This window comes from Vombatus ursinus, unplaced genomic scaffold (genome assembly GCF_900497805.2).
Source record: "Vombatus ursinus unplaced genomic scaffold, bare-nosed wombat genome assembly UNPS02014773.1, whole genome shotgun sequence".
NCBI lineage: Eukaryota > Metazoa > Chordata > Mammalia > Diprotodontia > Vombatidae > Vombatus > Vombatus ursinus.
In genome coordinates, this window is record NW_020954551.1 from 13,766,623 (window position 1) to 13,790,978 (window position 24,356).

The 24,356-nt window shown below is 39.2% G+C and overlaps 1 protein-coding gene across 1 annotated transcript in view; it reads right to left on the bottom strand.

Annotated features, from left to right (window-relative positions):
* Positions 1-578: 578 nt before the first annotated feature.
* SUCLG2 (succinate-CoA ligase GDP-forming beta subunit) overlaps positions 579-24,356 on the bottom strand; it is a 305,674-nt gene continuing 281,896 nt past the window's right edge. Inside the window, exons 10-11 of the mRNA XM_027864082.1 lie at positions 19,920-20,040; positions 579-771 (exon numbers count right to left, since the gene is read on the bottom strand). Coding sequence (XP_027719883.1) covers positions 656-771; positions 19,920-20,040 — 237 coding nt within the window. The 3' untranslated portion in view covers positions 579-655. The remainder of the gene's footprint in view (positions 772-19,919; positions 20,041-24,356) is intronic.

Consider the following 24,356-nt stretch of genomic DNA (forward strand, 5'->3'; position numbering starts at 1 on the left):
ACACACTACATGTGGGATATCAGTGTGTTTTTTTTTCCATGGGAAAAATTAAGAATGAAAATATCTTTGAATATATAACATGTATGGAAATTATCAATATTGTGTGAAAAAAAGACCCTCTAAAAAGGAAGGAAGATGAATTTGGATATCTTAACCATGCCCTTTTGCTAATAAGAGTGACTGAGATTTTTACTCGAAGTAGGACCATATTGGAATTTGATAAGGAAAGACTCTAATGTCAGTGACTTTTATTTATTTTACTGGACTAATCATCTCTGAAATGAGTTTAGATCAAATTAAAATTCTTTATTACATCTCCCATCTTTCTCCATATGGAGAAAAAAAAAGAAGATGGCTCTGGCTAGTCAGTGAGATACTGCTCACTTCTTGGGAGATAAAGAAGAAAGAGAATGTAACTCATTATTTCAAAGAAAAAAATCTAAGTAAAATTGAAAGTATTTAAGCTGTAGGAATTTCTTATCCAAAAAAGTATTAATTTAAGATTCATAAACATTATTTCTTCCTGTCTCTTTTCAGAAGGTGCACATTTCAATAATACCCAAACCGTTTTCTCAAACTCAATGAAGTGGGTCACTATTTTTTTTTTTTTTTTTGTGATTGGCATTTCTTTTCCTCAAGGAAGCAGGAGAAAGAATCACTTTGGTGCAACACAGGCCACAGCCTTCTTGGCAGCATCTTCCAAGTCATTGGCAGAAGTAATGGGAAGGCCACTGTTATTCAAGATTTTCTGAGCTTCTTGAACATTGGTTCCTAGAGAAGAGGAAGACAGATGATCTTAGCAACATATCTGCTAGAGTATATGTCTTTCCATCACTAAAGAGCTACAATGCTTTGGGCCATCGACTCAATCTCTTTCAGCTTTATAGTTTTATTAGGGCAGGCACCTGGCTTGATGGATAGAGTACTGTACCCAGAGTTAAGAAGGCCTGGATTTAAATCCTGCCTCAAATCCTTGGGCCAGGTAAATAGCTTCTCTAAATCTCAGTTTTCTAATCTGTAAAATGGGCACAATAACAGCACCTACCTCACAGGGTAGTTATGAGGATCACATAGAATAATGTATGTAAAGTATTCTATATGCCTGCTATATGGCAGGCGTTATTTTCATTATCTATACAATGAGGGATTTGGAATTGATGAGCAAAAAAGTTCCCTCCCACACCAACATCTTTGGATTTTCTTGGCAGTATTCCATTGAACCAAAATTTCTTGATTTGAAGAAAAATATTCACTTCTGGAAAGAATATCCAGATGACCAACTCTTTATCTGTGCATTTTGAAGACATAAGCTATATTTTCTCTCCTGATGCGTAAAGTTGTTTCTAAAAATATTGGGGTTCCATGGGAACATATTGGAGAACTGGAATAGGTACAGATCTGGATGGCTGGAGAAAGTCTCTGTGATGCTTCCCTTCTATATGCTTAGTTTGAATACTAGACCTTACTAAAGATTTATTCCAAACCAAATTTGAGTATTAAAAATGTAATTCCTGATTAAGGTGGTATTGAAAGCAATAAGAAGGTTCTGGAATACACATTTAGGATGGCTTGCTTGAGTTACAGACTCTGAACAAATCAAGTGGCATAAAGGAAAATTTACTCATAATTCTCTGTTGGTCCAGAGTACAACAACAGGAAGAGTGACATCATTATCATCATCATCATTGTCAACAACAAAAACAACATCAACAACAACAAAAAATGGGAAAAATAATGAAAGAGAGAAATGAAGGCATTTCCTAAAACAGCTGGAGACCTTGAAATGCTGAAATCCCAAATGTGTGTCAAAAATGCATAATTACAAATGACGGTGAGGTACAGCTCACATCCTTCACAAATGGGTCAGAATATGTCCTTATGAAAATATCTTTATAATGCTATTATGTGTTTGGTATAGCAAAACAGTTAACTGCATGAACATTTGAAAACTCTGCATTCCATCTTCTACCTTGATGTCTTTCATAGGGTTTCTTCTCTACCACTCTCCATACCCCTGCCATGACAGGGCCAGGATACACTCTCTTTTTACCTCCACTTTTCTAATGGTTCCTTTTCCTCCAGGTCCATTTCCTCCAAAAGTCTTCCCTTTTGTCCCTTTCCCCCAACCTTTGTCCATTGAGCATGCTATATTCCTTCTCAAATTATCACATATTTTACTCATTTGGACATATGTTTTATCCCTGGTAGATCATAAGCACCTTGTGGTTACATGCTAAGTTTTTTTTTTCTAAATCTTTAATCCCAAAGGCTTGAATATAGGAGGCATTTACTAAATATTTACTAAATTAGATGAAATTTGAAATGTCTGTTGTGGAATTCAGTCATTCATTCATTGCCCAGACCTAGGATTTTACTGGTGTACAGAGCTCCCTGTGTGGAACTTCTTCCAATGCACATCTGCAATTTAAAGTGTTAGAAAGTCTCCATGAGGGGCAGCTAGGTGGTGCAGTGGATAGAGCACCGGCCCTGAAGTCAGAAGGACCTGAGTTCAAATCCAACCTCAGACCAAATACTTGACACTTACTAGCTGTGTGACCCTGGGCAAGTCACTTAACCCCAATTGCCAAAAAAAAAAAAAAGTCTCCATGAACATTGAGAAGCTGACCCCATAGCCTAGAGCTACATAGTGGGTATATGATAGAAGCACGACTTGGCTTTAAGTTTTTTCTTTTTCTTTTTTTTTTCTTCTAGGATTACTTATTTATTTAAAATTATATTTTATTTTCCCAATTAAATATAAAAATAATTTTTAACATCTGTTGATTTTTTTTTTAAGTTTTGAGTTCCAAGTTCTATCCTCTCCTCCTCCCTGAGATGGTAAGCAATATGATACAGGTTTTATATATATATATGTATATATATATAATACATATATATATATACATATATACATATATATATATGTAATCAGGTAAAACATTTCCATATTAGTCATTTTGTGCAAGAAAACTCAAAAATGAAAGAAAGGAAGAAAAGAAGAAAGAAAAGAAGGAAGGAAGGAAAGAAGGCAGAGGGGATAAGAAGAAGAAAGAAAAAAGAAAGAAAGAAAAGAAGGAAAGAAGAGTAAAAGAAAGAAAAAGAAAAATAGGATGTTTTGGTCTGTATTCAGATGACATCAGTTCTTTCTCTGGGATAGACAGCATTTTTCATCATGAGTCCTTTGGGATTGTCTTGGATCACTGTATTGGTGAGCATAGCTAAGTCATTCACAATTCTTCATCATACAGTATTGCTTTTACTGTATAGAATGTTCTCTTGGTTCTGTTCACTTCAATCTACATCAGTTCATGTAAGTTTTTCCAGGTTTTTCTGATATCATCCTACTCATTATTTCTTATAACACAATCATATTCTATTACAATCATATACCACAGTTTGTTCAGCCATTCCTCAATTGATGGGTATCCCTTCAACTTCCAATTCTTGGCCACCACAAAAAGAGCTGTGATAAATATTTTTGTACAAATAGGTTCTTCCCCTTTTCTCCTTTTATCTCTTTGGGATACAGACCTAGTAGTGGTAATGCAGGATCAAATGATACGAACAGTTTTATAGCCCTTTGGACATAGTTCCAAATTGCTCTCCAGAATGGTTCAATCAGTCTACAGCTCCAACAACAGTGCCTTAGTGTCTCAGTTTTCTCACATCTCCAACATTTATCATTTTCTGCCAGTGGGGGTTCATGAATTGTACAATTAGAAAGACATCTCTCAATCTCTAGGGCTAGTGCCAGAGGGGAGATATAGCAGTCATGCTTTAGGAACCAAGACTACCAGTTTAGGGTAGGTAAGGGTGAAAGAGAAGCCCCAGAGTATGTGCTACACCTGAATTACTAGTGTCAGTACCAGTAACAATTGACTGAACCTGAATTTCTGCTATGAAATATAAGATATACAGCAATTCAAATACATTTTCATTTGCTCTTGGCTACTTATGTATGAGTGTGTCTCTGTGTGTGAATACATATAAACTCATAGATATCCATCATAAGATGTCTGTCTTTTTGAAATTAGTTAGTTTTAGATTTCACAGGGGATTCTTAACCTTTTTTTGTGTCATGGACCCCTTTGGGACTTGTGGGTCCAAATCCGTCCCTCTAAGAATAATGTTTTTAGTGAAAAAAGGGATAACTTTTCTCATCCCAAGTTTACAGATTCCCTGAACCTTGGACCCATTGGACATCAGGGTTAGAATCCCTGGATTACAGGGATTATAGACTGAACAATGGAAGGAACTTTCAAATTCACCTAGTACAACCCTCTCATTTTACATTTGAGAGTACTAAAGCCCAGAAATGCTGAGTGACTTTTGATCCAGGTCTTTACGAGCCTGCAATTCCTCCCTGGAACTGGGTCCTGTAGCCTGAATGTGTGTGTGTGTGTGTGTGTGTGTGTGTGTGTAGATATGGACTGATCCCCCATACCTGAAACCTGCCTTCTTGGTGACAGGTATTGTTAAGGGTCTGCTGCAGCTGAGTCTTTCCACTCTAGAAGCTGGAAAACGTTGCTGTTGTCCCCCTCGGCTGGTACAGCCTCTGGGCCAATGTTGTGGGTGCCTATTACCCACAGCTGGGCTACTCTGCCTAAAGTCATGCTTCAGTGCCCCCACACTGAATAACGTGCAAATTGGTTTTGCATTCTTGTTTAATGGGTAATATTATCCAAACAGGATATGATGGAACATTGGAGTCCTGTGAAATATCCAATCTAACTCATCACATCATTGGACTTTATCTAGTTAAGCAGAGGAAGCCCATTTGTAGACAAATACTTCCAAACTAGGCAATAAAGCCCTCAGACACATTTTTAAAAGGTTGTAAATGAAAAGAGACGCTTCAGGGAAGAGTATTTCACACTGTCAAAAATCATACAAATGGCAAAGGCTTGGTTAAATGAGATCAGATTAATTAAAAGAGATGACCAATTGTCACTCGTATCCCCTAGGCCTCATCTCACTAATGTGGCAGAGCCAGAAGGGGAAGTCTTCTGAATCTCGGTGGACTGGTGCTCACCTCCATTCCTGTTTACACTGAGGCTAGCACCTTCTGGAAGTACCAGGTTGAAGGCAGGGCAACCTCTGAATAGCAGTGTATATTTTGATTCATTGTGTTTTGGTCCATTGATCCCTTCAGAATTAGTCAAGTTATAGGTTTTCTTTTCTTAGATATGCTTCTATTGACGACTGGCTACATCCACAATAGAACAATTAGCAAATGAAAGCACTTATTTACCATTCTTTTCCAAACATACTTTCATACATTAATGGATCTTATTACAATGCATGTGGTCTAACAGAAACAAATAATTAGTTTTGGAAAAGATACAAAGTATGTTTTTTTTTACTCTTTTCCTCATGGTGGACTTTAGCTGGATATCTCTCCTCAACTGCATTCAAACTCGTCCTGACAGGAAATAACCTAAGTATCAATTTGTCATCCTTTCTCTTCACAGTTTGCAGCTAACTTCACAACGGAAAGCCCATTGGATATGGAGTCAGAGGGCCCAATTTCAAAACCTGGCTCTTCTACTTTTTTCCTTGGGTGATTTGAGGAAATAACATAACCTCTTTGGGGCTCATCTTCCTAAACCTTAATCATCGTGCAGGTTGGACTGGATGAACTCTGAAGTCCCTTCTGGCTCTAATTCCATAATCCTATAATGCACACTTACAATGCACACGTAGTCTTTCTCTACCCACCCATTAATTACTAGGTTTAGCATTGATTGCATAATTGTTGAACCAACGTCCTGCTGTCTTTGTGTAATTTAGGCCTCTCCACAGTCCTGACTATATTAGCTCCTTGGGTTAGGGACTGAGTTTGTTTCACTGCACCTGAACAGGATCAGGAGCTTGTGGGACACAGGTGCACCTATCAATAAAAGCTTAACATAAAGGGTTCTTGCAGAAACTGACAAACTTTTTTATTTTAACTGCTGCCCCAGATTACTGAGATAGCCAACCATACGCTCTGCTCAGGGTGTTTGGAAACAGACTGATCATCATTTGCCCAGAGTGATTTAGGTGGAGTACTGTGTGGAAGCTTCCATTCTGTCATTCCCCTGTTCGCTACCTGACATGTGGCCACATCCTCCTCTGCATCCTTGAATGCAGTTTGAATGCAGTGTGATGCAAAGGAAAGAGCGTTGATTTTGTAGTGAGATAACCTGGTTCAAAGCCCATCTTGTGTGTAATGATTGCCTTGGGCAAACCCTTAGCTGTAACATAAGGCACTGGCCAAGATGGTCACTGAGGTTGCTTCTAGCCCTTTCGAGGGGTGGATCTGTGTTTGATTTGATCTTTGTATTCCCTGTTGGAATCCTAGTCTGGAACAGCTCTTCACCTTCTGGGTGACCTGGTCTAGTCACTCCATTACTTTGGGTTTCACAGACCTAGAATTGGAAAAGGGAACCTAGAGGCCACTGGGTGGCCTCATTCCACAGCTGAAGAAACTGAGGCTGAGAGAGGGAAGTGTCTGAGGCAAGATTTGAACTCAGGTATTTCCGGGTCCAAGTCAAACACTGTATGCACTCCTCTATCTGGGACCTTATGATCCTCAGTCTCTTCACCTCTGTAATAAGCCTTGCTTTCCTCATCTGTAAAATGAAGCCAATGACATATGGGTAATTGCAAGGTAAAGGCTTTGTAAATGATAAAATGTTTCAAAGATATGAATTATTAGCATCTGAGGACATTCCTTTCAGTTTTAATTCAATGGACACAAGGAGGGACATTGACCCCAAAGCCACCATTTTTTAAGGGAACAGAAAAACAAAACAAAACAGAAATCCAATGACCAATGTAAAAGGCTGCCTTCACATCAGAAGCTCCTTGGACTCTCTTGGGGTTATCTGAGCCTGTCTTTCAGGGGAGTCCCCAAGTGGCAGGTCTTCTAAAAGGCCGCCAGCAGCCATGCTGCCCAGGGCCTTCATGTTCTGAAGGGGAAATTCCAAGGGCAGAGTAGACTGATTGTCTGGCTGCTGTTGAGAAGCAAACAGAGCTCTGGTCTTTAAATGATGCCAGGGGTATCCTTTTCCCAATCCTACCTATCCCTACCCCCACCCAACCAGGCGTTTTACTGCCATGTCAAAGCATCTAATTGCTTCATAATTCTGTGCCCTGCTAAAATGAATTCTAATTCCATTTGCAGTTTTAGTCTAATTACACCCTTAATTAGTGAGTAGGCAGCGGGCATGGTCTGAGCTGAGTGACTTTCTGTGAGATTTACAACTTTGGCTCTGAGACTTGGTTAGAGAACTGTGAGAAGAAATATTGCAAAGCCTGCATGTGGACAACATGACAAGATGAAGGTCTGGACTCCTCCATAAACAAGATAATTTTTGGAGTCTGCCTGCCTTTCCAGCTTCAGTAGTGCTCTTCTGGGGGACTCTTGGCTCTTTTCTTCTAGAGCACTGACAAGGGATTCAGAAAATGGCAGAGATGATCCTCAGCTCTTCTCCTGGCTGAATAACACATTTCGATAGCACAAGATTTACAAAGTACTTTTCTCTCAACTACCCTCCTAAGGTCTATAGCAAAGAGTGGTTTTAGATGACCTCTAAGGTCCCTTTTAGCTCTAAATCTGTGGTCCTATTTCAAGCATTATTAGCTTCATTTTACGGATGAGAAAACTGAGGCTCATAAAGGTTAAGTGACTTGTCCTTGATCCCACAGCTAGTAAGAGGAATATTTAAGGGACAGTATGGTGCCCTACAGTCAGAGGACCTGGGTTGAAAAACCAACTCTTCATGCTCAACCACAAAATGATGAGGTTCAACTAGATGACCTCTAAGGTCATGCCAGGTGTAGATCTATGATCCAATTATTAGACTCCAGGTGGCTTCCCACATGTGGAATTCTATTTGTTACGTCATTGTCATCCCCTCTAAGCTGAAGCAGACTGAAGGATATTTGAAAGGGCAATGGGGGTATGTGTGTGTGAGGGGAAATGAGTGAGGGGTCAAGATGAAAGTGGGGGAAAGAGAAATAGTAGCTGCAACAGTGATTTCAGTGGAGAAGAATGAGAGACCCAGGATGCCTCGGGCAAATGCTTGTTTGCTTGGGAAGGAAAAGTAGAATGATCTGGGTGTTTAAAGTGAGTTCCTTCCATAATCAGCAAGTGACTTTTTTTTTTCTTGTAGATCTCAATAAAAACAAGTAATCAACAGCTGCTTTAACCTCCAACATGGAATTCAGGGCTCCAAAGAGAGTATTTATGCCTACGCACACAATTACAAAGGAAATTGATCTCCTTCCCATTTTAAATGATTTTGCCGATACATTCTAATATTTATTAAATGCCATCTTGTCTCTTAATGAAGTGATATGAGGACATAGTTAATATGTACCCGCATAGTTAATAGCTCATCTTGAGTGGGGTGGGGTGGGGGTGGGGTTTCAGGTGTTCCTTCATATCAAACAACTCCCCTACAGGAGGAGGCCCTCAGTCGATCTCTAACCACTTTATATATGCTAATGTATTTGGAATCAAAGGGAAACAGATTTCAAAATGAAATCATACCCTATTGCCAGACAAAATTAAATAAAAAAGAAAGGCTTCCCGTAACCCCTACTTCTCCCTGTAGAAAGATTTACCACTAACCTCCTACCACTGGGTGGTGTCAGAGAACTGTAAACAGAGATCCACTGTTAATTTCTTAATGTAATCTGATCTTGATTCTCGTTAATCCCAGCTAGAATGATAAAAGTGGAAACAATCATGGGGTTCTCTTTTATGAGGAGCCAGGATTGTGCAGAGGGAATGAGGAGACCTCTCCTTTTGGGAAGCCATGAAGCTGGGGTTGAGAAAAAATATATATTTTTTGAAAAGCTCACCTTGAAGAATTTCCCCTTAAGGTATCTTCTTTTTGGATACATGTGTTAAGTAGGTAATTTATTTTAAAAATCGAAAATAATTTTGTTTCTAAGAAAAGCTGATTTTTGAAACGTAGCCACTTAAAGGGCCTCCTCAAGTTGTCCTTATACCCTGTGGCCCATTCAAAAATGTTTATTTTTTAATAGATTTCATGAATGTTTGGTAGCATGGTATGAGAATGTGACAAAAAACAAACAAACAAAAAGAATGCCAGATTTGGAATGAGAAGACCAGAGTTTGAATCCTAGTTCAGCCACATACAACCTCTGTTACTTGTTATTTTAAGCAAGGCATTTTATCTTACTGGGCCACAGTTTTCTCATTTGTAAAATGAAGAGGTTCAACTAAATCCAGGCTTTCTTATCTGGGTTATATAGAACCCTAATGGATAAAAGAAGAATGTCAAGGCAATAAATAACTACGTTTTATTTCTCATGCGTGTATGTATGATAATCTCTAGAAAATAGTTCCTTTCCAAATTGCATAGGGATAATAGAAAAGTTGGGAATTCGATTATGGAATAAATAATCTGGAAAGTCTCTTTCAGCTCAAAGCATTCTATGACCCCATCTGATCAAAAAAGCCTTGAGATACTTCCTGGGAGTAAGATAGACTTTATCACCTGTCCAAGTCCCATTTTTTTTTCTATAAAATATGTTCAGGCCTGGAAATAGAGACAAGTTTAGAAAGAAGTCAGCCAGGTTGTTTGCAGGGCCTGAGATTAGCTGTCTTCTACATGAGCACAGACATAGCTTTGAGTGTGGTGGCTGGGCCAGGGCAGCTGGGCCTTGTTTAGCTCCATTCTGGATTGCTAATCCCTACATTTTAATGCTTACTGGCAGTGCCCAGACTTGGGTGTGAGCTAAGCTTCTGGGGTGACTATCTTTCCTTACTCTAGCCAATCTTCTGTAGAATCTCTCCAATAAGATGAATTTGTTGAGGTTCCAAGAGCCATAAGACCAAATTATCGTGGTGAATCTCATCATGTTTACCAGGTATAACAGCAGTTGGAATTTACGTCTCCTACTCCTCTCCACCCCCATCCCAAACCACAGAGCAACACGGCCATCATTTACTCTCTGGTGCCTGGCTGTCAGCTTCAAGACATGCATGAGAAACCTGAGCCAGGAAGAAACGAAATGATTGTAAAGAAAAGTACCTTGGCAAAAGGGCTTGAACTCTATAGAGAGGGCAGCCCTGGCTTTGTACACTGGAGGACCTGTATTTGAATCCTGACTCTCTTCATTTATATCTATGTAGCTTCCTCACCCTCTCTGAGCCTCAGTTTCCTCATCTGTTAAATGACTGAATTGGACTAGATGACCATTGAGTTGTCTTTGAGGCCTAAATATGTGCTCCTGAGACTGGAGACCTGGGCTCAAATCCCTCTTCAGATATTTCCTAGCTATTTGACTCAGAGCAAGTCTCTTTATCCTCTCTCAGATTTAGTGTCCTCATCTTGGAATAATAATAGCACCTATCTTACAGGGTTGTTATGCAGCTTAAATAGGATTTTATATACACAAGTGTTTTTTTTTTAAAACCTTAAAGTGACATATCTTTATCTCAATATCTATCATCCACCTACTATCTACCTACCTATCCAACTGTCTATCATTTATCTATCCATATGAAGTCCAGAAATACCTCTAGCAATGCAGAACAACAAATATGTTCAACTTTGAGCCTTGGAGAGTTTCCCAGGGCACTGAGAGGAAGTGACTTGCCCAGGGTCATCCATTTAGTTCATAGGAGATGGTACTAGATACTACCATCCCATGCTGCCTCATATAGCCATCATCATCATCATCATCATCATCATCATCACAAGACTAAACTTATACCACATGTTTAAAGGTGTCCAAAAGTGGAACAGAAAGACTGAGGAGATAGTGGGTTCCTTGTCATAGGATACCTTCAAGTGGATACTGCATGAGCATTTGTTAGGAATCTTGTGGAAAGGATTCCCCATCAGCTTGAAATAAATGACCTCAGGGGTCACTCCTAACTCTGAGATTTGGTGATTCTTGTTCATGCTATTTGTCTATATGCAGCTCTAAAGAAGCTTGATTGACTGACCATAGTAAACTATCAGAGGGTCTGAAGACCACAGAGTTGCAGCTAGAAGGGACCTTTGAGGACATCTGTTCCAAACACCTCATTTTAGAGATGAGGGAACTGCAGTGCATTAAGATTAAGTGACTTGTCCAAGGTCATAATGGTAGGATATAGCCAATTCAGGATTCATTTTTGAATAAAATGAAAAGTTCAATCTGATCGAGATTCTGGTATAATTTTGGAGAATGGAACACACTCTACCATAATGCGTGAGGAGAAAGTTGGGTATTCCATTCAGGGATATACTAATACCATATTGGCACATAGTAGACTTTTAATAATTTCTTATTGATTACTGATTGATTATTGATATATTATGATAAGAATCCAAACAAAAGAAATTTATATGAGAATATAATTTATATAATTATAATACTATAATAATTATGTCATATAATATAATATGCGACATATAATTATATAATATAATAAATTTATGTAATAATATAATCAATAGTTTCTTATTGATTACTGATATGTTATGATAAGAATGCAAACAAAAGAAATTGACTGAATCTAGTTTTTCCTTTTTGATGTTAGAAAGTGAAGTGTGGGAAGAGGGAGGATGGAAACCAGCATGGAATGCCAGTAATTAAAATGTGAAAGGTGAGGACATTGAAGAAAGGAGTAACTTTCAGTTAGTACTGAAATCCATCTTTCAAGGAAAGTTGTTCCTTTCCTCTGCCCTCCTCATTTTCCAAAGCATAAGAAGGTCAGAATCACCAAAATGTATGCTATGGAGAGTGAAGGAGGGAGAAACAAGCAAGGTGGAGATGCTTTCCTTTGCCTTGATGAGCTACCAGTCTGCCATTCCAAAGAGTCCTCTGCCATTCAGTCTGTGCTTATGTATTTAGTGGGAAAAGAGAGCCTGAAGTGTTTCAAGCAGCCCTTTTTATCCGGCCTATCAAACACTGATTGACAGATCCCAAGAAACAGCAGTCACTTTGGTCTTCCTGGAGCACAGATGGACTACAGCTGATGAGTGTGACTGGGGCTTAGGACTGGAACATTTCACCATGACATGTATCTATAGAGCTTCAAACTCTGGGGGAATTAATCATAGTAACAACAACATAATAAGAGCTGCTAACATTTACATAGCCCATTAAGGGCGGAAGACTGCTTTGCATAGATTGTCTCATTCTGTCCTTACAACAAGCCTGTGAAGTAGGTGCTATTATAATTTTCGTTTTGCAGAGGAAGAAACAGAGGCAAAGAGAAGTTAAGTGAATTGCCCAATATTATTTAACTAGTAAGTGTTTGGGGAAGAATTTGAACACAGGTCTTCCTTTCTCCAAGTCTCACCCTTTATCCACTTTAGCCTCTCAGCTGGGCCAAGTGCAAAGTTTGCTTCTCTTTTAGCTGACTAGAGGGGTAAGCCCAAGCTAAAATGGCCATGCCATGTGATACCCATTCTTCTCCAGTGTGACAAGCAGATCTGTGACATTTGGTTAATAAGAGAGTGTGGTAGTATGATGGTGGAAGGAGGATGTAAAACTCAGCTCCATTTAAAGCAACAAATTGAACCACAGTGTTAGGTATAGGAGAATTTTTAGAGGCTATCTTGTCTAAGTCCATCATTTTAAAGGTAGGGAAATTGAGGAAAAAGTAAGTCATAGGAGGATAATTCTAGAAAGGACTGTAGAAGGCGTCTGATCCAAGGCTCACTTTATATAGTTGAGAAAACTGAGGCACAAGTAGGCTGTAGGATCTTCAATCTAGAGCTAAAAAAAAAGCTGAAGAGGCTATCTAATCCAATACCATCTTTTTTACAATTGAGGAAATTGAGGCTTAGGGAGGTTAAGTGCCTCGTTTAAACTCACACAGATTGGAGGCACCAGAAACACAAGTTTGAACCTGGGTTCTCTGATACCAGGACGCCTGCTCTTTACAAAGCTACCTTGTGTTCATTTTGCTTGGTATACATACATGCACATACACATATACATATAAATGGCTAACATTTATAACATTTACTATGTGCCAAGAACTATGCTAATCATTTACAATTATTCTCTTTTGATCCTCACTAACAACTTTGGGGATTATCATCCCCATTTTACAAATGGGGAGACTGAGGTAAACAAGTTAAGGGCCTTGCTCAAAATTACAGAGCTTGTAAGCATCTGAGGCTGGATTTGAATTCAGGTCTTCCTGACTCCAGACCTGGTGTTCTATCCACCTTACCACCTAGCTTCCCCTAGACAGACAGACAGATAGACAGACAGACAGACAGACAGACAGACAGACAGACAGACAGACACACACACACACACACACACACACACACACACAGACCTGCAACTATGCCTGGTTTTACCTCTAGGGAACACAGTGTCCCTCTTATTACTTCTTATCATCACGCTCCTTAATCAAGCCTTGATTAACCTTCCCTTCCTCAACCTCCTCTCCACTCCAATTGTAGGCCTGAACGGTGGAGTACTAACCTTCTCCCTATGCCTTTCTTTATAGAGGGCAGAAGCTAGATTCTCAGCTCACTCCACTTTGCATCTGCTGCTCTCCCTAGTTTCAATTCCATGGAACAAGATCCATTCCCCCACTGTGCCTAGCCTCTTCCTGGTGTCCTGTTTTCTCTGCTGCTCTGCCTAGTTTTAATTCCATGAAAAAGATCCATAGCCCCTCCCCCCCACATACACTGTGCCTGGTACCCTATGGTGTCCTGTTTTCCCTTTGTGCCACTCCCCCCTTTTACTTCCTTTTGTGTGGTGTCTCTTGTCATTAGATTGTAAGCTACTGAGTGGCAGGAACTAGCTTTCTTTTTATTAATTAGATCCTCAGCACTTAGCACAGTGCCTGGCACATAGTAGGTGCTTAATAAATGTTGATTGTATTGTATATGTATGTCTACATATGAATAGATATACATATATACGTGTGTGTGTGTATGTGAGTGTGAGTATGTAGGTAAAGATCCACACATATAGCCTTCCTTGTTAGAATGAAAGCTCCTTAAGGGCACAGATTGTTTCACTTTTGTCTTTATATCTCCAGTGTTTAACAGAGGGCCTGGTTCACAGTAGGTGTTAAATAGCCACATGTCACTTGAAATGAATCCCCCCAGGATCAAGTGGTGATCTTGGCAGTGCCAGGATTTGAAAGCTGGAGTCCTTTGCCTCTATAACCAGTGTTCTTTCCATTGTATCACATCATTCCTAACTGCCTCCCATTTGCATGGACTCAAGCTAAGATTTGGGATACGTAATTCCTGGCCTCAAAGAGTTTATTAATGAGTAGTGAGATGGATACCCAAGTAACTACAGAAAGAAGAGACAACTTGATCTGGGATCTGGAGAAGCTAATAGGTCATCAGCTCGATGTAATAGAGTACTAGACTTGGAGTCAGGAAGACCTGGGCTCGAGTCCTCCGCATCGTTACTAGCTGTGGGACCCTAAGTGAGTCATGTAATCTCTCTGTGTCTCAGTTTGCTTATTTGTTAAGGGATGAGGTTGGGCTTGATGCCTCCTAATGCTCTAACTCTATGGTACTAGGACCTGCTTTCCAAGGTATAGGAGGAGCGCCAAGGAGGGTCTAAAGAAACAAGTGTGAAGCTATGGACTCCTAATTTAATCCAGTAATCAATGAGTAGCATTTATTAAGTACTAATAATATGTTGGGCGGCTAGGTGGTGCAGTGGATGGAGTTTCAGGTCTGGAGTCAGGAAGACCCATCTTCCTGAGTCCAAATCTGGCTTCACACACTTAATAGCTGTGTGGCCCTGGGCAAGTCACTTAACCCTGTCGACTTAAGTTTCCTCATCTGTAAAAGGAAATGGAGAAGAAAATGGCAAACTGTTCTAGTGTCTTTGCCAAGAAAACCCCAAATGACGTCATGAAGAGTCAGAGACTACCAGAACAACTAAACAAACAATATGTTAGGCACTGGAGACACAAAAGTTAAAAAGGCACTGTCCAGGGGCAGCTAGGTGGTGCAGCAGATAGAGCACCGGCCCTGGATGCAGGAGGATATGAGTTCAAATCTGGCCTCACACACGTAACACTTACTAGCTGTGTGACCCTGGGCAAGTCACTTAACCCCATTGCCTAGCCAAAAAAAAAAAAAAAGAAAAAGAAAAGACCCTGTCCTCCAGGAGCTTATATTCTATTGGAGGGAGGCAGAGAGAGGTAAAAAAAGCTCTTAATACCAAAAAAATTCCCATTTGTTTGTGGCAGGAGAGAAGAACATGGGAATAAAGGTGAGCTCTAATCAATAACCTCTTTTCAGGGAGCTAAAAAGTCATCAATCAAAAGTCACTTCTTAACAAATAATTCCTTGTCAGACACATTTGAGGAGGGAGAAAAGGAGCTTACTACAGATGTAGTGAAGAGATAACCTGGGGAAATTTTGATTCCTAATGAAAATGAAATCTCTGTTTCTTATTCTATTCTCCATCTTCCTTTTGGAGACTTCTCAATAATGTTAACTGGCCTCAGCCCCAAACCACAGATAAACCATCTCAAACCCCAAATGTGCAAAGCTGGCAAAAATGCTATCTCATACCTTTTGGTGTGGTTTTATTGCTATTATTATGAATTCAGTGGAAATTACGTCCCTAGGCATTCTCTCCAGCTTTTGTCTTAATTTCAAAAAGGAAAAATAAAGAGCAAACCCTATCCCCAAACATTTGTTCCACATCACTGGCAGAGGCATCATCTGTGAAAGTTAACTCTCCTCCTCCCCTTGCCACCACCAAATGTGGTTGTTCAAGTCACCCATGAGCATTTTAAATAAAAATAATCCCGAATCTCAGCTGGTGAGTTCTTTTCTGATAAGGCAAGTAAATACATGTAATTATAAAGTTACCATTTTCAAAGAGGAGAGTAATCCTTGCTTTATCCACTGGTAAAGCAGCTTGTAATTATTATACAGCTGAGAACAAAGATTTGTCCACAAAATCCCCTTAAATCAAGCCAGATTTGACTGATTAAAACTTTTCTCATCAAGACATTTCTAATACATTGTGTGTGGGCAAAGAGCCTTTACTGTGTAGGCCAGAAATCTGTTAGATTTATGGGAACAATCATGGAACTTTTGTTGGGCAAATGTACAAGTGGAATTTTAGTAGGCCAACCTCCTCCTCTTTGTATTAGTGTGGGTTATCACAACAGAGGGACATTTAGAAAGGCTGGATTTGGGCCTTTTTAGTCACTCAAAATCTTTTTGTACTCGTCAATATGATCCAATTCTAATGAGGTGAGAAAAACCTACCAGAAGAATGTCAGGAGTAGGAAGCAGTGAGGTGTTTTTTCTGGGTTGTGTTTTTTTTTGGGGGGGGTGGAGTTCGGGGGTGGCTGATGAGGGTAAGGGTGGGAGGAATCTAGTTGTACTATATTAGAGTGTGAATTCGTTAAGAACAATTAATGCATCATCCTGCTTGACTGAGTATGCCTCAGTTTCCTCATCTATAAAACAGAAGGGGGAGCAATAGCACTGATTTCACAGGATTGCTGTGAAGATCAAATAAGACAATGCACAGAAAGCGCTCTGCAAACCTAAAAGTGCTATATAAATGTTGTATATTATTAAATTGAACTTCAGCCTGAGCAAAATATAATTAAGCAGAGGTCATTCATGTAATGAATGCTTTCCACTGCCACATCTTCAAATGCTTGATGGGTAGCTTCATTTTTGTCTTTGCATAGCCAGCTCTAAGTCCTACATTGTCTGTGACTCAAATTCCCAGGTTCTATAGAACACCAGCTTTAGTACCCTTTCCCACAGAAACTAATGTATCTTTGAGAGGCCGTGGGATCTTGTAGTCATAGTTTAACAAACTCCATCTTTAAACTACACAATTTAACAAGTTGAGTACAATTACATGTACAATTACATATTACAACTATAAGTCCGAGATTCCATTGGTTCTTAAAGATACAGTAACAATATCATCAGGCACTGTGGGAAAGGATATTGACATTGTTCTTACATATACATCTGTCTTATGTCAGCATCTAACTATAAGCATATGGGTTATCTCCCCAAACAGAATATGGAATCTTTAAGGGAAAGGATGGCTTCCAGTATTTCCTACTGTGCCTTGCACTTTGTTTTTCATACATTAGGTTTCCAAAAAATACTGATTAAGAAACCACTTGAGTGTTTACTCAAAGTTTCTATTACATGCAAGGCTCTGTGATAGTCTTTACTAGTGTCTGCGGATTCAAATAATAATGATGGTGGAGGAAAGACGACCAGAGTTTGAATACTATTTTAAGTCCTTACTAGTTGTGTGAACTTTGACAAGTCACTTAACCTCTGTTTGCCTCAGTTTCTTCATCTGTAAAGTAATAACACACCTGTCAAGGTTTGATATGAGGCTTAAATGAGCTAATATGTATCAAGTGCTTTGCAAATATTATAGCAGTATACAATTGTCAATTTTATGTCATCTTCATAGCTAACACTTCTATGGTAAAATCACTATAAAGACATCCTCCTGAGCCTCTTACCGACCCTATAAGGTGGGTACTATGATTATCCCTATTATAGAAATGAGAGAACTGAGTTTCACAGAGAAAGTGATTTGCCTAAAGTCACAAATCTGGCAAATTTCAAAGGTAAGAATCAAAGCCAAGTCTTTCTGACTCTAAATGCAGTACTTGATCCATTATGCTGAGGTAGGTATGGCCCAGACTTTACTCTCAAGGAATTGATAATCTGATTTCCTATCATGATCCTTTTCTGCCTGTCCAGTCTTCTTACACTTTCTTCCCTCCAGGTGTTCCATGATCCAGCTATACTCATCGACTTGCTGTCCCTTCCATAAGACACTCCATGTCCCAAAATGTACCTTTGCCCTAGCTGTTCCCCCTTCTTGGAATGTTCTCCCTCCTCACTGCCACCTCCTAGCTAACCCAACTTTCTTCAAGACTGTTCAAATGCTATCTTCTGCAGAAGGTCCCACCCACTTACCCCCAGCTATTAATGCCTTTGAGATTACCTTGCATTAGATCAAATGTGCATAACCTGGCAGTAGGTAGGGGCCAAAATTAAAATAGGCTAAACATCTTTGGGCCGCAGACAGGTTTTTAGAGGTTCACTTCTCAAGTAAAGGTAACTAGAGATAGACTGATGAGGGTTAGTTGCCGTGGGTCACATGACAAACAGGAGAGAGTGAGCAGCGGCGGGCCGTATGTTGTGCAGGCCTGCATGACATACACGCACGTATATATGCACATACATATGTGCACATGTAATACACACACATACCTGTATATACACACATACAAAACACAGCGAGGTGTTGCAGGGAATAGAACACTGGGCCTGGAGTCAGGAAGACCTGAGTTTAAATCCAGTTGCAGATACTTAGTAGTTGTGGGACCTTGGGCCAGTCACTTAAACTCTATTTGTTTCACTTCCTTCAACTGTAAAATGAGGATAATATTAACACCTAATTCCAGGGTCACTGTGAGGATGGAATGAGATCATATTTATAAAAAGCTTATCATTGTTCCTGGTACTACATGGTAGGAGCTACAGAAATGTTTTTATTATGAATAGTAATATTTGCATGCTTTCTTCCCCATTAGAATGTGATCCCATTGATAGGATTTTTTTGATGTTTTTCCCATCACTTCACATTATTTTATGATTAGCGTTACAAATATACATGTATAAAATAATAGTACTACACATACAGGCTAATACTGCTATGTGTATACATACGCATACAGTAAGCTCTTAATAAATGCTTGTTGCTTGACACAAATAGCTGTGATATAAGGGAGAGGGAAATAAAGCAGAGAACTATGAGAAATTGGAAGTTGTCAGGGAAGGCTTCATGGGACCACATGAGCTAAATAAGGATGAACCAAATTGTATAATAGATTCCGAGTTGGAAAGCTTCTCAATATTATGACAGCCACTATTCCCCTCCCTGGAGCTAGCTGACATGGTGAGAGCAGCAGAGGAGGAGATGTTAAATGAGACTGTCCTGGTCTAGGGATACATGCTTCACATGCTTCAGCAACTACGTGAACACAGAAGTTGTCAAAACAAACAAACCATAAAGATACATTTGGAATAATAACTGTAATTAAAATAACATACTAAATACTACGCACACAAGAAAAAAAAAAGGTTTAGAGAAAATCTTTTGGGTAGAGTTTTGAAAAAGGAGCTCTTCACTCCTTCTCCTTCCGGTATGATAAATCGCTATGTCTAGGGCAGGGACTACATTAGCCAAGGAACTCATTTGTGGGCCTCCGTCCACATGGCTAAAGGAAGTTTCCATTGGCAGCAGTGGCTAACCCCAACAAAGTAGGTTTATCCAATTCCCACAAGTGTGTCTAGGTGTCTCTTCTACGTGAATTTGACCCTCGCACTACTTTGATGGCAGGGCTCTTACTCAAAGTACTTCTTGTAGGACGCCAGAGGAAAGTTGATGTTTTAAATCTAAAGAAACTAAGATTAGTGTTGAAAGTGTGGATTCGTCTTTTCTTCAGTGTTTTTTTTTTTTGGCAAGGTAATCTGGGTTAAGTGACTTGCCCAGGGCCACACAGCTAGTAACTGTCAAATGGCTGAGGCTGGATTTGAACTCGGGTCCTCCTGACTCCAAGGCTGATGCTCTACCCACTGTGCCACCTAGCTACCTCTTTAGTAGTTTTGAGAAGATAATAGTGTCATAATTTTTAGACAGTAAAAACCCACTAAAAGCTTGGTGATTTTCATTATTTGGGGTGAACTGGGTTGGGATGGTGCTGTAGAAAGGGGAGGAGGAAAAGGGAAAGTATATAAAATTGATGACAATGTTATAGATTCAATTATGATGAAGCTCAATTTGTTTAAATCATGCTGGAGTCTGATTCTGTTTTTAACTATTTTAATAAGTAATGCTTAAGGAATGATGCTTTGGGTAATGGCAATTCCAAATGATCCACAACTCACCTTCAAGCCTCACCACTAGGGGTACCTTTAGTTCAAGCTCTCGGCAGGCCCGGATAATGCCATTGGCGATGATAGCACAGTTTACAATTCCACCAAAAATATTGACCAGGATGGCTTCAACCTAGAAGGGAACAAAAAGGGTGTTACCTACTTGAAAGGAGTGGAAAAAGATGCTATTGTCACTACCGACAGCTATTAATCAAAAAAAAGACACTGAATAATGTACTATGGGAATAAAAAGTAATTTCCTTGATGTCATTTTGTCTTGGTATGAACATATACATTGTGTGCATTTATCTGTATGTGTACACATATATGCACAAAACCATGTATGTATGCATATATATAAAATTCATACAAGAATCTCTTTTTATGATAATATAATATAAATACATCCTATATAGAATGATAGTGTTACATATGTGATAATACAATTTTTTATTTCAAATAAGAATGTGGCTAATTTTTTCCTGTAGGAATAAGTACTACATCATAGAAATAGCACTAGTAAGCAATGTAAGATAGTAACATACATTATGGGCAATCTCTATGAAATATTCACTTTAGCAATTGACTCTCTTTCCTATATTAATGCACAAGTACATATTAATCTAGCCTAAAGTGATCTTTCTCTCTTCCTATAGCACTTACTGTCTTTGCCAGTTATTTATAAGTTAATTATCCACTTCCTTTGACATCTCTTCTATTTCTGTTTTGAATTGTTCATCACAATAGTTCAGAGTAGGAAGGAATCTCAAAGGCCACCTAGTCTAACCCATCTTTATCCAGTAATCCCTTCTCTAATATCTCCAACTAGAAGAAATCCAGCCTCTGCTTGAAGAAGAAATCCCACAAAAGGAAATCCACTACCTCCTGAAATAGGCCCGACCACATTTGCATGGTTCTATTTATTAAGATGGCAGTACAGTAGATTGAACAGGGGGTTGGGGAGGGCAGGGAAGGGAAGACCTGAGTTCAAATCTGGCCTTAGACACTAGCCAGATGTTTGACCCTGGGCAAGTCACTTAACCCTGTTTGCCTCAGTTTCCTCATCTGTAAAATGAGCTGGAAAAGGCAAAGGCAAACCATTCCAGCATCTTTGCCAAGAAAACTTCAAACAGGGTCATGAAGAGTCAGACACGACTGAAACGACTGAACAATGACAACAGAAACAACAAATTTGTTAAGAACCGAGGCCTTATATTAAGTAACAATATGTCTTTCTGCAAGGGCTACCCACTGCTCCCAGTTCTGCAACTTGGGGCCAAGGAGCTGAAGTGTAATCCCTCTCTTGCAGGCCGGCGTTGAACACTTAAATAGTTATTGTGTCTTTCCCAAGTCTTTTCTTCACCAGGTAGAAATATTCCTATTTCTCTTTTTTTAAAACCCATCTTTATATATCAAAGTCTCCATTCCCCTCACCATCCTGGTCATTCACAACTGGATCCTCTCTAACTTAATCAATGTGTTTTCTAAATCCAGAAACAACACTTTATCACGCAATTCCAAACTGATGTGACTTATTCTTGATGGAGCCCCAATGACTTTTTGTTGCTTTCTTTTCTAGACAGTCACTAAGCACCCTTTCGAATCGTGTGGTGGGTATTGGAGACTCAAATAAAAATTGGGCCACTGATCTGTGCATAAGGACTCCTGTGAGCCATATACAGACTTAGTTTTACAATGCAATGCTATCTATGTTTTATTACATTTTTATTTATTTTGTTAAACATTTCCCAATTAGATTTGAATCTGGTTTTCGCCATACTCAAGAGTATTGTGAGCATGTGGCCCAACACCATTTTGTCTCATGTGCTTAAGAACGCTGCCAGGATATGAAGTGGAGTTCATTGACCTCATTTATTTACAGGCTTGGCTCTCATCCCTGTTTTGGAAGATTCCGATATATTGTTGTTGTTCAATTGTTTTCAGTTGTATCTGATGTTTTGTGACTCCATTTGGGGTTTTCTTGGCAAAGATACTGGAGTGACTTGCCATATCCTTCTCCAGCTCATTTTATAGATGGAGAACTGAGGTAAATAGATGTAAGTGACTTGCCCAGGGTCACATAGAAAGTGAGTGTCTGGGGCTGAATTTGAACTCAAGAAGATGAGCCTTCCTGACTCCAGGCTTGGCACTCTACCCACTGTACCACCAGCTGCCCAATTCAGATATATGACCTTCTCCAATGTGCCACTTCTGTGGTTTTCCACAGACGTTCAAAGATCACAGTCAGTGGCTTGGCAATCAATCACATCTGCCAGTTTTCTCAGAACGCTGGGGTGAAATTCCTTTTATTTTATTTTATTTTTTTGCATCATTTAAACTTTACACTGTCCCTTAACTTTTCCTGTCTTTATATCTGTTGTCCTTAACCAAACTGTAAATTCCCTGGGAGGAGAGACTCTTGTACTTCATAACCCTCAGAGTACTATATCTGTTGAAAATGCTTAATCAACAGTTGTTGGTTTGATGGGATTTAATTGTTGAAGTCAACTCTCCCACATAGTCACAAAGGGGAATGCACGTTAAATGCCGCTCTGATAGCTTACATTCATTTTATGAGAAGGTGGAAGTATATTAATTATGTTAGGCTAACAACCTCTGCAATGAGATGACCCCTGAAGAAAAAGGTACAGATTGATATCCGCTGTGAGAATGTCACAATGGATATCAATTGATTGGAATTTTTCAGAAATGTAAATTTATCTTGAAAGCTTTCACCTCTTTGTACATATTCCATATTCAAAGGCTTGTGGGCCAAAAAGTGTACTTGTTCTGACTTGATAAATAGATATAAGAAAATCCTTTATAATTAACATGAACAACTAGGTAATGAAGAAAATTCATTACACAGATTAATTGATAAAACCCACAGGAAAAAAATGGCTATTCATCAAGGGCTAGGAATTGAAAATCTTACATCTAAGTTGCAATTAAATTATATTACATCAATTGCAAGGCATCCACAGATATGAAGCTTACTGTCATTTAATCCCATTATTCTAATACAGCAAGTGAGCTGTACAAAATGCATTTAAGATCAATGGGAGAAGCGTGTGTTCTAAAGGGCTGCTAACCTACTTACAGGTTAAATTCTAATAACAAAAGAAAAATGAACTTCGATGATAAGTTGCACATAATAGTATTATCACAAGAGTAATGGGCGATCAGCATTATTTTCCAATCCAATTAGAGGATGAGAAGGGCTCAGAAAATGAAGGCTCCCATTAGCATGTCTTCATTGCAGTGGGTGACCTTAGTTAACAGAAGTTCGTTCTTTCTCTGTCTAATGACTGTTGCTAAATGCTGCAAACCTTCAGGGCAAAATCAAGCACAAAAAAAAAAAGCTATCTAATAATACTATTGCTGGCTGACATTTATATAGTATTTTAAAGGTTGTAAAGTGCTTTGTGTAAGTTATGCCATTTGGTCTTCATGATAACACTATGAAATACATACTACATGTATTATCACATTTCGAATGTGAGCTCCTTGAGATTAGGGATCATTTAATTTCATTTTTTTAATTTACAGCACCCATGCCCAGCACAGTGTCTGATAGAACAGATGCTTAATAAATGCTTTTTGTTTGACTGAGCTCCATTTTAGCAATACATCCATCAACCAATAAGCAATTATTAAAGGCCTTCTCTGTGCTAGGCATGATGTATGGTGCTTGGGGAGTGGGGTAAAGATAAGGATGAAATGATCCCTAAAGAGGCTTATAGCTCATCAGGGAAAGCAATGTGTACATAGATAATATCTTCAAAATATATGGTAATTTGTTGGTGGGGGTGAGGAACTAGCAGATGGGAGAGGATCTGAGAAGGCTTCATGTCAAAGATGACCCTTGAGCTAAGCTTTGAAGGATTCTAAGAGGGAGAGATGAGGAGAGAGTGCATTCCAGGCATGAGAGACAGTTCAAAGGCAGAGATGGGAGAGGGAATGTTGCATGTGAGGAATAATAAGTCTATTTTGGTTGGAACGCTGAGTGTATAAAGGATAATAATGCTTAATAAGACTGGAAAGGTAGGATCGGGGCAGGTTGTAAGGTACTTTTATGTCAGAGCAGTATGTATTTGATCCTAGAAGTACTAGGGAACCATGGGATTTTATGGGGTAGGGTAGCGACACGGTTCAACTTATGGTTCAGAAATATCAACGTGGCAATTATGTAAATGTTAGATTCAACTGGGGAGAGACTTGAAGGAGAGAAACCAATAGGCAATCATCAAAATAGCCCAGGTGACAGATCATAAGGGTCTGAATTGGGAGTTCTGATCATGTATGAAGAAGGAAAGGGACAGAATGGGAGAGCCATTGTGGAGACAGAAGTCTTAAGAGGTGGCAATTGATTGGCTCTATTCGGTGAGGTGGATTATTCCAAGCTACACTAGAAGGATGGCGTACCCTTAGCAGAAATAGTATGTGAGA